At 45.9% G+C, this 16,378-nt stretch overlaps 1 protein-coding gene across 2 annotated transcripts in view; it reads left to right on the top strand.

The window, feature by feature from the left end:
- The window catches only part of NPHP1 (nephrocystin 1), a 35,063-nt gene extending 20,257 nt beyond the window's left edge, over positions 1 to 14,806 (top strand). The window contains exons 15-20 of one of the 2 annotated variants that reach the window (XR_012903068.2): positions 1,993 to 2,069; positions 4,340 to 4,439; positions 5,505 to 5,679; positions 7,062 to 7,174; positions 8,444 to 8,517; positions 11,662 to 11,706. Coding sequence is in view for 1 of the 2 variants with exons in the window: in XM_075925801.2 (XP_075781916.2) it covers positions 1,993 to 2,069; positions 4,340 to 4,439; positions 7,062 to 7,174; positions 8,444 to 8,517; positions 11,662 to 11,706; positions 12,837 to 13,115 (688 nt within the window). In the remaining variant the exon portion in view is untranslated. Of the gene's footprint in view, positions 1 to 1,992; positions 2,070 to 4,339; positions 4,440 to 5,504; positions 5,680 to 7,061; positions 7,175 to 8,443; positions 8,518 to 11,661; positions 11,707 to 12,836 lie in introns of those variants that run through there. The other variant, XM_075925801.2, reaches the window with a different exon arrangement.
- Positions 14,807 to 16,378: the final 1,572 nt, after the last annotated feature.

Here is a 16,378-nt window from a genome sequence, read left to right as displayed (position 1 = left end):
AGGGGACAGAATGACTCAAATCTAAATTGGTCCAAACCATTAAAAAAAATCTTGCTGCTGTGCATTGTCTCCCATAAATGTGATATTTGCATTTAAATGGAGTAAAATAGTGCAGAAGATGAAGTGAGCTTTGAAGAATAAAAAAGAAATCTGGCATCTGCTCTGTCAATTGTCCTTTTAACAAAAACAAGTATACAACACAAGAGAACCGTTTTCCTTTCATTTCTTTTCTCTCAGTGTATGGTCCTTCCATCAGACGCATGTCCTGCTGTGTTGCTAATACAGTGATATTAATAGCGTCTAGAATGTTGAAACTACATGTTTATCATCAGGATGAAAACTTTCAAACTGGGATGGCTAAAATTTGACTCCTGTATTAATATTTAGATGCCTAAATTACCTATGGATTCAAGAGACTGAGTTTAAGCACCGAAGTCTGTGTAGATTTAGGAACCTCACTTAAGTTACATACATTTTAACATTTCTCAGGTAGTAGTAGTATCAAGTTGTAAGTGAGCAGGATTCTTGTGCCTGTTGGGTTATCACATTTACTGAAATACGAAAAATGTCAGAAAGCTGAGTCTAGAGTCCTCCATTAGAAATATCCGCTTTGAATGACCATGCATTGTCAACAGAGTCTGTTTCACATTGTTAAAATGTATTTTTATAAAGTGCCTGTGGAGTGTTTGACTGCATGAATCCAGTTGACATAAGATGAAGACTGCGGTTTGTGAATATGTGAGTGAGGAGAGACCTTTGTTCAGACTGCAGAAATACAGGTTTCTGGGGATGAAAACACGAAGGCTACATCTACATTACAGGCTTCTTGTGCAAGAAGCCTTTTGCGCTAGAGTTTTTGCGCAAAAACTTCTTGTGCAAGAGCACGTCCGCACCCCAAAGCGCATCGCAAAAGCCGTGTGCTTTTGTACAAGAGAGCATCCATACTGCTGGACGCTCTTGCGCAAGAAAGCTCGGATGGCCATTCTCAGAATAGCCACCAAAGCACCTTGCCCCTCACTTGCGCAAGAAACCCCTCTGGAGCATCCACACTGTAGCGCTAAAAGCAGTTATGCCTCAGAAAAGGAGGTTTACCTATGGCGGAAAAAGCCCTCTCTTCTGCTGTTTAACTGCCCATTTAATTGCATAAGAGCTCATTTGAGGTGCGGACGCTCCCCAAGTTTTTGCGGAAAAACAGCTGTTTTTGCGCAAAAACCTTGTAGTGTAGACGTAGCCGAAGGGATTACTCCCTGCCAAAGTATTCTCACAGTTTGGGGGGTGTGTGAACATTTTAAACAACATTCTTGGAGTTAAGAACGTCAGAACGGCCGTACTGGGTCAGACCAATGGTCCATGTAGCCCAGTATCCTGTCTGCCGACAGCAGCCAATGCCAGCTGCCCCAGAGGGAGGGAACATAACAGGTAATCGGAGGCAGACTGGCCCGGTGGGATACCGGGAATTTCCCGGTGGGCCGTCGTGTCCGCATGCCGTTGCCCCTCACTCGGAGTGGCTCTGCGTCTGCGCTGTATGCGGCACGCAGAGCCCAACCTGCCGCCTGCGCCGCGTGCTGGACATGACGCAGGGGGCGGAGCTAGAGGGGCACGCAGGGGTGACGTCATGGGGAGGGCCGTTCTCAACCCATTTCCCAGACCTATTTTGATTGCCAGTATGCTCCTGCAGGTAATCCTCACATGATCCCTCCTATCACCCACTTCCAGACAAACAGAGGCTAGGGACACCGTTCCTCCCCACCCTGGCTAACAGCCATCGATAATACATATAAGAGAATTATTGCTGGTAAGCTTTTTGAAATGTGGCTAATTTGGTACTGTAAAAGAGAAGCCTCAGTTTCAACTGTTCTGAGTGATTAAGCAAAATTAGGTCCTATTAAAATAGTAGTAATAAAAACTGGGAGATCTTTGCTTTGTTTTCAGAGGAAACTGATGTTATTGTTTCCCTTTCCTCCTGATGATGTTTATTGCTGTTTTTTACAGGGCGTATGAGCTTGTTTTGAATGGTGGCACACCCTATGAGAGAGGTATTGAAGTGGACCCATCAATATCAAGAAGAGGTACAGTTTCACATGTACATCACAGACATGAAATGACACAACAGGTGGATATTCTATTTTGCAGCCTTGCAAGCTGATAAATTTTTGTAGGTGCTGAGTAGAGCACGGAGCTATGCTTCCCATTCAGACCCCCTGCGGCAGGGGGGAGGAAGAAGAGCAGTCGTGAGCTCATACACAGCTTTACTGCACAAACAATAAGGAAATTGACTTTATTCTGAACTTGGGACTGATCTTTATTCATGCCCATGAATTATCACTACAGGCAGACCCCGGGTTACGTACAAGATAGGGACTGTAGGTTTGTTCTTAAGTTGAATTTGTATGTAAGTCGGAACTGGTACATATTGTACCCCAGGTGTCCCCGATTCAGCCGCTGCTGAAACTGACCAGCGGCTGACTACAGGAAGCCCGAGGCAGAGCTGCTTTGCCCCGGGCTTCCTGGAATCAGCCGCTGATCAGTTTCAGCAGCAGCTGACATGGGGACACCTGGGGTAGAGCAGCTGGGGTGCTGCCGGGGTGGTCCCCTCAGCGGCGAGGTGCGGCGCTGCGCGGACCAACCCAGCAGCGCCCCAGCTGCTCTGTCCCAGGCATCCAGATTCAGCCGCTGTTGAAACTGACCAGCATCAGCTGAATTGGACACACCTGGGGCAGAGCAGCTGGAGTGCTGCTGGGTTAGTCCCGCAGCGCTGCACCTCGGCTCTGTGGGACCAACCTGGCAGCACCCCAGCTGCTCTACCCCAGGTGTCCCCAAATCAGCCGCTGCTGAAACTGATCAGCGGCTGATTCCAGGAAACCCGGGGCAGAGCAGCTCTGCCTCGGGCTTCCTATAGACAGCCGCTGGTCAGTTTCAGCAGCGGCTGACTTGGGGACGCCTGGGGCAGAGCATCTGGGGTGCTGCTGGGTTGGTCCAGTAGCACTGCACCTCGGCGCTGTGGGACCAATCTGGCAGCCCCCCAGCTGCTCTACCCCAGGCGTCCTGATTCAGCCGCTGCTGAAACTGACCAGTGGCGAGAAAAGCCTGGCCTGCTGGGGGGGGTGCCCTAGCTGCGCCCCCCCCCCCCCCAGCAGACCAGCCTTTTCTTGCCGCGGAGGACGGGGGCAGCAGGACCGTGGCACGTCTCGGCGGTCCCGCCGCCCGCGTCCTCCGCAGCGAGAAAAGCCTTGTCTGCTTGGGGGGGAGGACGCACTAGCTGCTCCCCCCCCAGCAGACCAGGGAGATGCAGGTGGCAGGATCGCTGAGACGCGCCGCGGTCCCGCCGCCTGCGTCCTCCGCGGCTTTGCTCCGCGTCTCCCTGGTCTGCTGGGGGGACCTCCCCAGCAGACCAGGGAGACGTGAAGCGGCTTTTCTTGCCGCGGAGGATGCGGGCGGTGGGACCACGGCGTGTCTCGGTGGTCCCGCCACCCGCGTCCTCCGCAGCAAGAAAAGCCCCGTTCATAAGTAGGGATCCGATGTAAGTGGATCCACGTAACCCGGGGACTGCCTGTATTATCTATAGTGTCTACTATGGTGTCCTTCAAATGGAGACCAGCAGGAAGAGACGTGTAAGAAAACAAGTATGTGGCATGACAATAGTTTTCATTGCCACTCTTTTGTGAGACTGCACTTTAGTCAGATTTGGATTCAGCTCCCACCGAAACGTTACCTCAAACAAATGACAAACTGGTTTTTCTTAACACATTCTTCCAGATAAGCTAGCCATGCCCTGAGTATCTTAAACAGACCTTAGCAGGAGCGGGTACAGTGGAGCATCCATTATACAGTACCACAAATGGAGGGGCAGAGAGAGGTTGTTTGGGTGCCGGTTAGGAACATTCTTCCATGAGTGAATTAGGTGCTAATTTTGTCAGGTGTCATAATTGGTTAGGCCAGTGTGACTCTGACCTTGTCTTAAGCAGTCCCTGATTTGTAATGGTTGAGATTTGTGTGTTGTTTTTCAAAGGGATGCGTGCAGTGATGTGTTGTTGCACTTAGCAGTCTTAACAGAGTTATTTGTGATGGAATATGTAGTGTGTGTGCCCACACCCTTCACTGCAGTAAATGAAATTTCACCCCAAGCGCGGACGATGCACTGTCTATGTTTTAACCACGGGGGTACCTCTAGTGTTTCTCCTGAGCTATGATAAGGCCAATTTGCCAGAATCATAAATGAAATTCCCTTTTCAGGCTTGAAACGGTGCCTATTTAAACGTGCCTTCGTGTTTTATAAAACTCTAGCTTCAAGACATCTGATGTAATTGTTGATGTTTATTTCAACTCTTTGTGTCTTAAGCAAGCAGTGGTGTTTTCCTTCAAATGCTAACACTGAAGAAACAGCCTCAGCTTCTAGTGAAAGTGAGATCGCTAAGCACACACTCCAGAGGCACCCTGAAGTAAGTGTTCTAGGTGTGGAGGGTGAAGATCTCGCTGTGATCGTTTACGTCAATTCAAATTTAATATGCTAGGGGGCAGTGCGCTTGTCACACTAGTGAACGCCCCCGTCTGGGGGGTAGGCAGGCCTGACTCTGCCCCCAGCTGTCAGGGAGGGCCGGCAGTCGCACCAGCCCCAGCCTCTTGCCCCCCCAGCTGCCGGGGCCATGCCACCCTGGCTCTCTCCCCCTAGCCTCCTGGTGCAGGAAGAAGGGGGCCACTCCAAGGCCTTGCTAGGCCCCATGTTCCCCCCCATCCCTGCCACCAGGGAGGACTGGGCTGCGGCTGCACCAGCCCAGACCCCTTCTCCCTCCCCGGCACCCCTGCCTCCTGCTGTGCCAGCCGAGGCCCTTTCTCCCTCCCCTAGCTGCACCAGCTCAGGCCCCCTCTCCCTGCCCCCTCCCCGGCTGCGCCAGCCTGGGCCCTTTGCCCCCCACTCCTCCGCGGCCTAATCTTAACCCCTCCCCCCAGCTGAGGCTGCGTCAGACCCCACTCTGCCCTTGGCTGCCAGGGGGTGGGGAGCTGCTCCAAGGCCTCTCGTGCCCCATGCTCTCCTCCTGGCTGCTGGAGGGGGAGTGCTCTGAGGCTTTGCACGCCCCACACTCTCCTCCCGGCCATCGGGGGGGGGGGCTGCTCCGAGGCCTTGCACGCCCCGCTGTCTCCTCCCAGCTGCCAAGCACAGGGGAAGGGGGAGGTGTGGCGTGGCTGCAGGATGCCAGATCGACGTGATGACATCAGTCTGCTGTCCTGCAGGAAACACTATTTTTATAGGTGTAGTAAGAAAACTTGAAAAAGTGGCTCAGCAGGTATCATCTGCGGTTTGTGTTTTAGAAGGCTTCTCTCTATGTACTTAGCTTCCCTCACCGTTCCTGTGCCACAAATATTGACCAAACTGCACAACTGATGAGATGAGGAAGTATTGTTATCGGGCGGAGGGAGCGACTTCCCTGCCAGAACTGGGCACTGAAGATGGCCTCCTGAATCCTTTGCTATTGCCTGACGTACAAGGACATTCTTCCTCTTTATAGATGCCCTAGTGGACAGAGTGCTTACCCCAGAGCTGTAACAGGGACCATTGACACTCCGTATGTTCCCCTCAAAGACCTGAATGTGTGCTACAGGGTGAAATATGGATCATTGGCGGGGTCTCTGGCAGGACGAGGACCTCACAAAGCCATCACGGGGGATGAGGAAGCAAGGAAGGTAGCTCCCTTAAGTCCTTAGCAACACTACAAATGACCATAGCGACTAACCACATATTATTGGTCTACCGGCATTTTTCTCAAGACAAGGAGCCCCTAGGACAGCTTTGGTTGAGGAATCTAAAAACTGGGAGAGGCATTAAGGGAAAAAGTGGCAAAACAGGCTCTCTCCTAAAACAGCAGCTACATGGCTTGGTGACATCACTAACAATGCTAGAACAATTGGCTTCCCATTCTGCTTTGTCTCTGGATGGACAGACTTGGGGCATCCTGTTTGAGGGGCTGGAGCTATTTGGGGCAGGGGGGAGTGTGAAACTGGAGGCACTTCAAGGATCCAACTTGATCCAAGCCTTAGGGTTTATATGGGGTCGAAGCTAGAGGAGCCAGGGCAGTTTATACCATCTGAAGATCCAGCCCCGATTTTGGAAGTCAGGAGGATATTTTTGGTGCTTTGGTGAAGATCAGCACGTGGCACGTGTGTGAATTAAACATAGGCCCACGGAGAACTCTTTTGGCCTTTAGAATGGCTACGATTTCAAGAGACACACGTTATTTAGTCTTTAAGAGGGGGGTCTGATTTCAGGCAGGTAATATTGCAGCAGTTTCAATATAAACTGATTTGACAGTTATGGCTGGATCCTTCCCCTTTGTAATCTGGGTGCTTTGCCATGGACACTATCAGAAGAAGACTCAGACCATCTAAAGAGCAATGTAGTCTCTCCAGATTGTCTCCGGTGCACAGTTTAAATGTGTTGCTGCCTGGGAAAAATCTGAAATTCGATGTGATTGTGATGCCTGTCCTTCCATTTATATGTTCCAACTCACAATACTGCTGACTAGCTCTTAGTTTTTTCCTGCTTCTGAACCATCTGTTGGTGGCTCTGAACTGCTTCTCACCGTCTGTGCATAAAGCACATGATCACAGCAATGCCTTTGAGTCTGGAGCGTCTTATATTTATTCACCTACCATGATATAGCTACAGGTTGAACCTCTCTAGTCCAGCACTGTCGGGACCTCACCGGTTCTGAACGAGAGAATTTTCCAGACCACGGGAGGTCAGTATTGTCTAGCAGCATTACCCACACTTCCACTGCTTCCTGGGCTATTGGAGGACATACTGGGGTAAATTAGAGCTAAATAGCAGCACAGAACAACGAGAGCCAGGATGGGGGGCTGTAAACAAACTTTATGGGACTGCGGAAAACTTGGCCACACGCATGATAAGTGGCCATCTGGCTCACTAAAATCATTCCGGATCATGCATGTTTCCAGACCAGAGAGTTCTGGACTAGAGGTTCAACCTGTAACATGTTTTCTTGCTTATGGAACTGCATGACACGAGTTGCTTTAAACACATAATTTTTTATTTCTTTTTCTAACAGTCTTCTCCCAGAAACATTAATTGGCAGTATGTGCTGCATTCATCTCCTGATATTTTATCGACAAATTCTCAGTGATGTGCTCCTGAAGGACAGAATAAGCACACAAAGTGCTGGTAAGAGTTGTTCTGTTGAAAAAGAGTAAGATGAGAAAATGTAGTATTGGTACTCTATGCTTCTGGTCACTTTATCTGGAAGCAAATGTTTACAGAAGTACCAGAATTTGAGCCTAGCAGAAGATAGTACAATACAAGTAGTATAGAATTTATTTTTCCAAAAAGTAGTTTAAAGATTAGCACAATATAAATGATTTCAGCCAGTTAGGATGGAAGTGTGTTGTTTTTGTATTCATGTATCATTAAGATATTTAAGAGCAGATTGGACAGACATCTATCAGGGATGGTCTAGATGGTGCTTGGTCCTGCCGTGAGGGCAGGGGACTGGACTCTATGACCTCTCACGGTCCCTCCCAGTTTTAGTATTCTGTGATTCTATAAATCCAGTTTAAGAAGGCTCTGGAGCCCATTGTGTTAACTGCCTTATGTTTCTTGATGACTTACACAGTTTTACCGACGTGTTTCAGTTTTCAGAAGCATGAACAAAAATAGCACACTATCTAGAGTACCTAACCGTTCAATCTGGAGGGATTTTATTTGCAATTTCCAGTGGAAAATGAAACCTCTTCTTCTTCAGCCACTTCTGGATAGTCCCGTGTTGCTACTCAAGAGTCTTTTAGAAAAGTTTAAGTATTTCTTTGTATTTCAGGCCGGTAATATTTTAATGTACATCACATGCGTTATCATATTTGACTAAAGTTCTCACAGTGGAATGCAAACATTGCAAGAAGAGTTTTGTTTTCAGTGAAGTGTAAAGCACATAAGTCTACTGTAAAAAAATATTTTGAAAAAGAAGTATTTGTTGCAGCACTACTGGCCGTTATTCATCAAACATTCACTGAGGAATTAGGAATTCCTCATCAATCAGAATCCTAGTGTTGCATTCCCTACGTTTCCTGGTTATCTCCAAATTCTCCAAATTCTGCTGCGCAGAGTGTGCACATACATAGTGTACAGCATAACAGTGAATTAGGCAGTTTAAAATCCCTATTTAAACTCCACACAAAAAAGTATTCAGTGTTGCTTCACTTTCCTCTTACATTTTGATAATGGAAAGTTACTAATATTTACTAAATCTTTAATATTTCACCTTTAAAATGTGGATATTATAGAAAAGTACAATAGTCTACATTATCTTCAGGGGTATTCAGAATCAGTAGAGTGTGCAATGATATTGACACAGAAATTCTTCTGAATTGTTTTGAGTGCTGCTACAAGTGTAAGCGTATTTCAAATCTCATTCATGAATACATTTGGTTTCCATTTCAGATTTAATCAGCAATCCTGTTTTAGCAACTTTCCCCAAACTCATGGAGCAGCCTGATCTCATGGATGCTCTTAGGGTATGTAACACCTTGTATATTGATATGACACTTACAGGCTTTTGAGGTATTACACATGATTTGGTCTTGTTGGTTTTGTAAGTAGTGAAAAAGCATGGGCTGATTGGATGAGCCTGCATTCCTCTTGTACTTGATTGCCTTTCTTAATGAGAATGTAGTAGCAAAGCACAAAGATGTATAAATACTACTTTAAAATGTTCCCATAGCATCTGGAAACAGATTATTTAAGAGGATGGGGCAGAGGTAAACTATTTAACACACAAGATCTGATTAATTTTCTAATTATCCTTGTTGACGTGTGGATTCTTTTTATTCTGTCTGTTTAGTTGAGATACTTATGTGGTCCCCATTGTCATGGTCTAGGACTGCCTCGCTGTCTTTAATATACTTATCCTCCCAACATCCATGTGAGGCGGGGTAGTGCTCAGCTCCTCTCATTACACAGAAGGGAACTAGCATGGAGACTCAAAGTCAGAATTTTAGAGGTAATTAAGCACCCCCTTGTATCATTATGTAAATACCTTTGCAAATCTGTCTCCCAGTAATCCTGATTAGTGCCCTGCCTCATCTTTCCGGTGACTATATAGCCATTGTTCTGATTAATCAACCCTCTAGTTTAGATTCACCATTCTGCATGCTGCAAAGTGTCTGAGCATCATTAGCAGGTGGTTTCTGGGGTGTGGAGCATTGATTGAAGGTGGTTCTACCTATCGTCTAATTCAGTTTGGGCAATACTGGTCCCCGGGCTGAATCTGCCAGGGTTAGCTCTGATGGGCCCCCATACCACCATATTTACCCTGTGCTTCTGCAGGTGTTTCCAGCCAATGGGAGCTCTGATCGCCTGTACCTGTGGAGGTGCAGGTAAATATAGTGGCAGAAGCCCACTGGGGCTAACGCTGCTGAAGTGCCACTGTTTTATTGCCCACCCCTGGTCTAACAGAAGTAAATGGTGGTCTGGTACTGAGAAAAGGTTTAATTTATAAAGTTGTAGCTGAGCAACACTGTAAAAAAGCACTTTGAAAATCTGTGTCTATAAGTGTTGTCCAGACACTTACAGGAGTCAGACCATAGTACCAGTCAGTAACAGCTATTATGTTTGGGAAGGTGAAATCATTGCCCTCAAAATATCATAGCAATATGGAATGTAAAATACAAACTGTGTAAAGCGACAGAACTCAGACACGATAAAATTATTGTATTGTACTGTGTGTTGTATCAGCAAATAAATTAAATAGTACAGTTTCAAAGCAGTCATTTTACTAACATTCGTCTTTTTTCACACTTACTGTGTTAACTGGTTAAATTTTGCCACCACTCAACAGATGTAATTCTGCTAGGGAAATGGACAAGATCACCAAACAGGCAGATTTTTTGTGGCACCACCAAGTATTTGGCAGTCGAGTGTTACCTGCAAAATGTAGAGTTTCAGTTAAAAAAAATTAAGTCTCTGTGGATATAACCTTGCAGATGTAAACCAATGCACTGCTGTCTTCCTGAGTCTGCTCTGAGATAGGAACTTCCCTGATCATCTCAAAGTGGTTTTAAATAAATTGACTGCTAATCTTCTTAGTAGAAACTTTTACAGTTCGGCCATATAGTTGTTGTTCCTCAGAAATGAGACTGCGGATTAAAAATTTGCAAATCATTGAGGGTATGTCTAGACTACAGGGTTTTGTCGACAAAAGTGGACTTTTGTCGACAAAACTACACCTGCGTCTACACTACCACCGAGTTCTGTCGACATAATGTCGACAGAACTCAGCAGTTTTGTCGACGGCTATAAACTTCATTCTATGAGGAATAACGCCTTTTGTCGACAGGGTTCTGTCGACAGAAGGCATTATTGCATCCACACTGTCCTTTGCGTCTATACTCTCATGTCGACAGAGCGGCTTGCTTTGTCGACAGAACTGGATGTAGTCTAGACACTCTTTGTCGACAGAAGCTTTGTCGACAGTATCTGTTGACAAAAGCCTGTAGTCTAGACGTTGCCTGAATGTTCAGTCACTCTTTGAATTTTTTTTTTTAATTATTTTTAATCTTCTCTTTTTCTCCCTGTCTGTGTTCACCTCAGTCCATATTAAGGAACCAAAGCTAAATGTTATAACACTATTTGGATACCTCGCCTGAAGAAAGTCAAATTGTGTTAGAATGGTTATCTAAAAAACAATTTACCTCACATCATTTTTAATCAGATTCTAATTAGTTAGGGCCAACTTCTGAGGGTTCCTGTACAATTTGTTCCAGAGTAATTGGTCTAAATAATGTCAATACACATTTTGATTCCTTAAAACAAAAGAAAGGCCAGGAATAGATGTGAACTAAATAAAAAATAAACTCCTGAAAAATTCCTTATTGAAACACCATAGATTTTGGCAAAAATTCCTCTGATGAAATTACATTGATTTTTGCGGATAGACCGAGCTGACTTCTTCAAAACTCCCTGCAGATTACCAGTGCTCCTAGAAATGACTATAATTATGTGCCATCTTGACACAAGGGATATGGAAACTGCTTCTGTTTATTCCTTGAATCCTTCTGGTCCTCTTTGGGTCCATAGCATCTCCTAGTTGGTGAGAAGAATACCAGAGTATTGTGTAGGGAGACACTCTCTGGTCTCCCAGAGGTACTTAAAAGTTCCAGGAGCAACTTTTCTCTTCCTCCTGGTCTCTCTCTCTCTACTACCATTTCTCTTTCATCCATCCATTCCAAGCCTTGTCCTGCTACACATGCTTTTTCTGGAGAGTGTCTGGCAGTGACTAGAAAGATGGGTGAAGAGAGGACAGACCCTGGATTTGTGCCAGAAAGCTCTGCCTCCTGCATTGTGCCCTTTTCTGTTCTTTATTTTCTGAGGGCAATAGGCCAAGTATCACCTGGGTTGAATCAAGACAAAGAAATGCCTTTTGGAACTCAAAAACTGTCCTTACATGCATCTTCACAGTCTTCCAAACTCAGTCTGATGCCAAGTTTTGCCTTTTCTTTGGAAATGGGTGACAGGGGAGGGATTATGTGAAGATTATCTGTTGTGTTCCCTCCATCTGGTGCATCTGGTATTGGTCACTGTCAGCAGACAGGATACTAGGCTGGATGGACCATTGGTCTGACCCAGTATGGCCGTTCTGATGTTCTTATGTTTTATTTTAGAGCGCTTGGGCCGAAAAGGAAAGCACATTGAAGCGATCAGAAAAGGTATAACAGATTTTATCTGAGATATTAAATCTAATCCACACCAAAGGTATTGCTATCAGCACTATACCTAGCTGGAATCGTTTCTGTCATTAACATGACTAGTACTTAAACTCATTTCTGCTAATGACAGGGATCAGTGTAGAAGAAGTAAGTACTATACATTCAGTTCTTCCCATCTTTTTTTCATCCGTACTTGTAGTATAGCATCATACCAACAAAGAAAGTATGGGAGGTTAGCTTGTAATTGAAGTCAAGCTTACCTCATTGTTAAAAATATAGGATCGCTCATAATCCATACATGTAAATATCTGCTAGTGGGTTTCGGTCAGTGTAGTATGATGAGCTATTTTATTTGATAAACAAATAACACTGAACATACACGTTTTATTGGCTGCAGACCACGTGCTTTTAGAATTGAACTTGTAAGAATAAAAAGGCACCTTTGTAGTTTTGTTGGGGCCTGAACCCAAAGCCAGTGACCTCGATGGATCTGGATCAGGTCCTTGACATAGTGCATAAAGATTGTGTCCATTTTTCCCATTATAAATAAGCTGTTCTCCAGCAAAACCACTGAAGACAAGACTGGAAATCCCTGGTATTTCCAATGTAAAAACATAAACTGGAAAAACATTTTTCTGGGAGGAAAGAAAAGGGGTTTTAAGACTCTCTATACGGTAGATCTTAAAGGAGCAGTAAAGGACACACACAGTTTTCCTCTTTACACTTAACAGTTTTGAATTATTTTATTTTCAGTGAAGTGCCTTTCACAGATGTGCCCATTTGTATCAAGGCAGTTTTATTAGGAGTGTCACAAAATAGACTTGGTGCTTGTTGGCACCACCGTGCATTGAGGTACAGCACTAGAAAAGTTAGGATTAAACATTTTAAAATATTGTGCACTATTTGGTGCAAACATCAGTGTACATGATGATAAAGCTGCCGGCATTTACATGACACCATAGTGCGTTGCAGCATCACGGGTTTGTCAGCTGAGTGTCTAAAGATGTCCCTGGGAAGTATTACTGTATCCTCTCGGGTTAGTGTTGTACATGTGAATCTCTAGAAATGCTTTCAGACCTCCCAGACTCACGCTGGTGCCCTTCTGAACAATTTCATTTTCTTATTTGTAGAGGGACCAAGAATTTCTGAAGTCTGTGTTTTTCCTGGTGTACCACGACAGTGTCTTCCCCCTTCTCCACTCCACTTCCCTCCCTCAGCACAAGTGGGCAGAAGAGGAGTCAGAAGCCTCTCGGTGGAAGGTGATTGCTGATTTCCTGAAGCAGAACCAAGCAAAAGATGGGGCGCTCTATTCTCTGCTCTCCTCAGAGAGTGTTCACAAAGCTTTTGATATTTCAGAGATCACATACGACTTCTTAGGACAGGCCAGGAGGAGTAGTACTTCAGTTTGATTGGATTGTTGTGTATAAATTAAAGATATTACCAATAATCTGACCAAAATGAGGGTTATATTACCATGTGGCTTGGGTTTCTTTTGGTCCAAAGCGCATTTTGCAAATAAATTGTATTGTACATCACAATATTTGGACATGCCATAAACTTCCTTTTTTATACAGCACGTCCTCATGGTTTATATCAAGTCCTTTATCTCCTTGTGCACATGATTCTTGGGAAAAGCTTCTATTTTCATTTTTAAATGAGTACTGTTACCAGTGAAACGCATTGCTCTTCCCATGTTGTGTAGCTGAGTGTTCCGAAGTTCTCCGTAAACATCTGCAAAAGTATCTCATTATCCTCCTTCCAAAACCCGCCTTGACTGAGGCTGCTGGTGTGCTGGGACCACAGCTTGTCATGCTGAGACCAATTCTGCCTCATTTTTCCTTGCACTCCCCGTGGGTCTCTCTCTATCCATGTTGACTTAGATGATCCCTGCCCAAAGAGCTGACAATCTTTTTGTCCCGTGTTTGCACAGTGCCTAGCAACGTGGGATCAGACCAAAGGTCCAGCTAACCCGGTATCCGGTCTACCAGTGGTGGCCAGTGCCTGGTGCTTTAGAGGAAATGAACACAGTATATAAACATCAAGTGATCATTCCCACTTCTAAAGTGTCCCTAGCTTCTGTTTTCCAGAACAGGGTTGAGAACCCTTTTTTGCTTGGGAGCTGCTGACCCACAGAAAAATCAGTCAGGGGCCGCACACACATAAAATCCCTCACTCATGTGGCACCTGACTGAGAAGGAGAAAAACACTCCCCACATTCCCCTCACACACCAGAGCCTAAAGGGGCCCAAACTAGTAGATTTTGTGTGCTCTAGCCCCACAGGGAAGTGGCAGGGGTCTGGAGTGCCAGTACAGGCTTCTCAGTGCCGGGGGGGGGGGACCCCTGAGCCTTGGAGGCCAGATCCAGGCAAGTCAGGGGCTGCATTTGGCCCCCAGGTCTGAGGTTCCCTACCCCTGCTTTAGAATACAGTTTTTCATCTGTGCACCCCTTGGTTAATTACCATTGATGGACCTGTCCTCCATGAATTTATCTAGTTCTTTTTTGAACCCTGTTATAGTCTTGGTCTTAACAGCATCCTCTGGCAAAGATTCCACAGATCGTGCATTGGAAGAAAAAATATTCCTTTTGTATGTTTTTAAACCTGTTGCCTATTAATTTCATTTGGTGACCCCTAATATTGTGTTATGAGGAGTAAATAACACTTCCTTATATACACTTCCGTCATGATTGTACAGCCCGCCGTCAGATCCCCTCAGACATCTCTTTCCCAAACTGAAAAGTCCTAGTCGTCTTAATCTCTCTTCATGTGGAAGCCATTCCATATGCATTATTTTTGTTGCTCTTTTCTGTACCTTTTCCACTTCCAAGGTATCTTTTTTGACATATGGTGACTAGTGTTCAAGATGCAGGCATACCATGGATTTCTAAAGAGACAATATATTTTCTGTCTCATCTATCTCTTTCCTAATAATTCCCAGCATTCGGTTAGCATTTTTGACTGCTGCTGCACATTGAGCGGATGTTTTACCCACAATGACTCCAAGATCTTTCTTGAGTGGTAACAGCTAATATAGACCCCATCATTTTATATGTATGGCTGGAATATGTTTTCCAATGTGCATTATTTTGCATTGATCAATATTAAATTTAATCTGTCTTTTTGTTACACAGTCATCCAGTTTTTTGAGACCCCTTTGTAACTCTTCACATTCAGCTTTGTACTTAACTAGCTTGAGTAATTTTATGTCACCTGCAAATGTTGCTACCTGTTTACCCTGTTTTCCAAATTATTTATGAATATGTTGACCAGCACAGATCCCAGTCCAGACAGACTCCTGGAGTACATCACTCTTTGCCTCTCTCCAATCTGAAAACTCACCATATTATTCCTACCCGTTCTTTCCTATCTTTTAAGCAGTTATTGATCCATGTGAGGACCTTCCTTCTTTTCCTCTCATAAATAATGCTTATAAAACATTGGCCGTAACATTGAGCCAACTCTTTAGCTGTAACAGTATTTTCTGTTGCACATTTGGAATGGTTTGTACACATCTCAGTTTCAGTTTTAATCTGGGTGTTGACTTCATGAGCAAAATGCAGGAATCTAGGTGCGGAATAAATTTTATCTGCACCAAAGCATGTGCAGGTGTGCACCACCCTTAGAAACAAAGTGGGCACTCTGCTAATTGGCTGTACAGCCTTTGACTCTCTCCTGAGTGGCTGCTGCCCAAGGGCTCAGCTTACAGGGAACACTGGTGGTCACCCAAACCATAACCCTTGGGCTGGGCCAGTTTCTTCTGCCTCCCCCTAATATGCAGTGTCCTTCCCCTTCCTCCTCCCTGAGTGGCACTGTTCTCCCCTCCCCAAATTCCTCTTGTTCATGGGCGGGGGGGGGGGGGGAGGCACAAACCTCTCTCCTGCACCTGGGTCTGCAGCTCAGGGCGGGGGAATTAATTGGGAAAATTTCAGCCGCAGGGAGGGAGCTGTTTCCGGGAACGAGGCTGGAGGAAAATAGGCTGGTTTGCCCAGGTTCGAAAATCCAGCACTCTTTCCTTTGGGGAGCTACGCAGCAAGACACGGACTCTAGCAAGCAGCTGGCCATCGCTGCCGTTTGCCAGCCCTGTGAAAATCCGCACAAACTAAAAATCTCTGAAAAATCGTAGGGCACGTGAGCTCCGTACAGGCGCGGTACAGAGTCACGGCTCCGTTCCCCTGCGGTTCTGTCCACACTGGGCGTGCCCCACCCCCTGGCTCTGCAAAACTTTGCCCCCAGTTGCATCTCTGAGCTGCTGTGGGCCAGGCTGCACATCAGAACGGATTGCCAGGCGCCTCTCTCTCCTGGTCCCGGTGCTCCCCGAGCCGGGCCCAGGCTGTGCAGAGGAGGAGGGTGCTTGTTTGGACCGCCGAGGGGAAAAGAGCCAGTCCTGGGTGGAGCAGAGACTGTGGTGGGGTGGCACCAGGACTGGAGGCTGGCCGGGGAGTGGCAGGACTCAAGGGCTGGGATTTGCGTAGGGGGAGACGGGGACTGAGAAATTGGGGATGGCCTAGGAGCTAGTGGAGAGGAGACTCAGATCAGATCAAGAGCTGGGCAAAGAGCCAGGGACTAGGAACTAGCAGGACACAAGTGGGGTAGGCAGCCTTTTCAAAACAAGGTCACCGTGTGTTAATCACCCGGCTACGGAATCTGAAAGTCCTTGGCTTAGCAAAGAGAGG

The sequence above is a fragment of the Pelodiscus sinensis genome, chromosome 3 (genome assembly GCF_052426305.1).
Source record: "Pelodiscus sinensis isolate ZL-2025 chromosome 3, ASM5242630v1, whole genome shotgun sequence".
Lineage (NCBI taxonomy): Eukaryota > Metazoa > Chordata > Testudines > Trionychidae > Pelodiscus > Pelodiscus sinensis.
The sequence above is the reverse complement of the archived record's forward strand: the minus strand, read 5'-3'. Positions and strand labels throughout refer to the sequence as shown.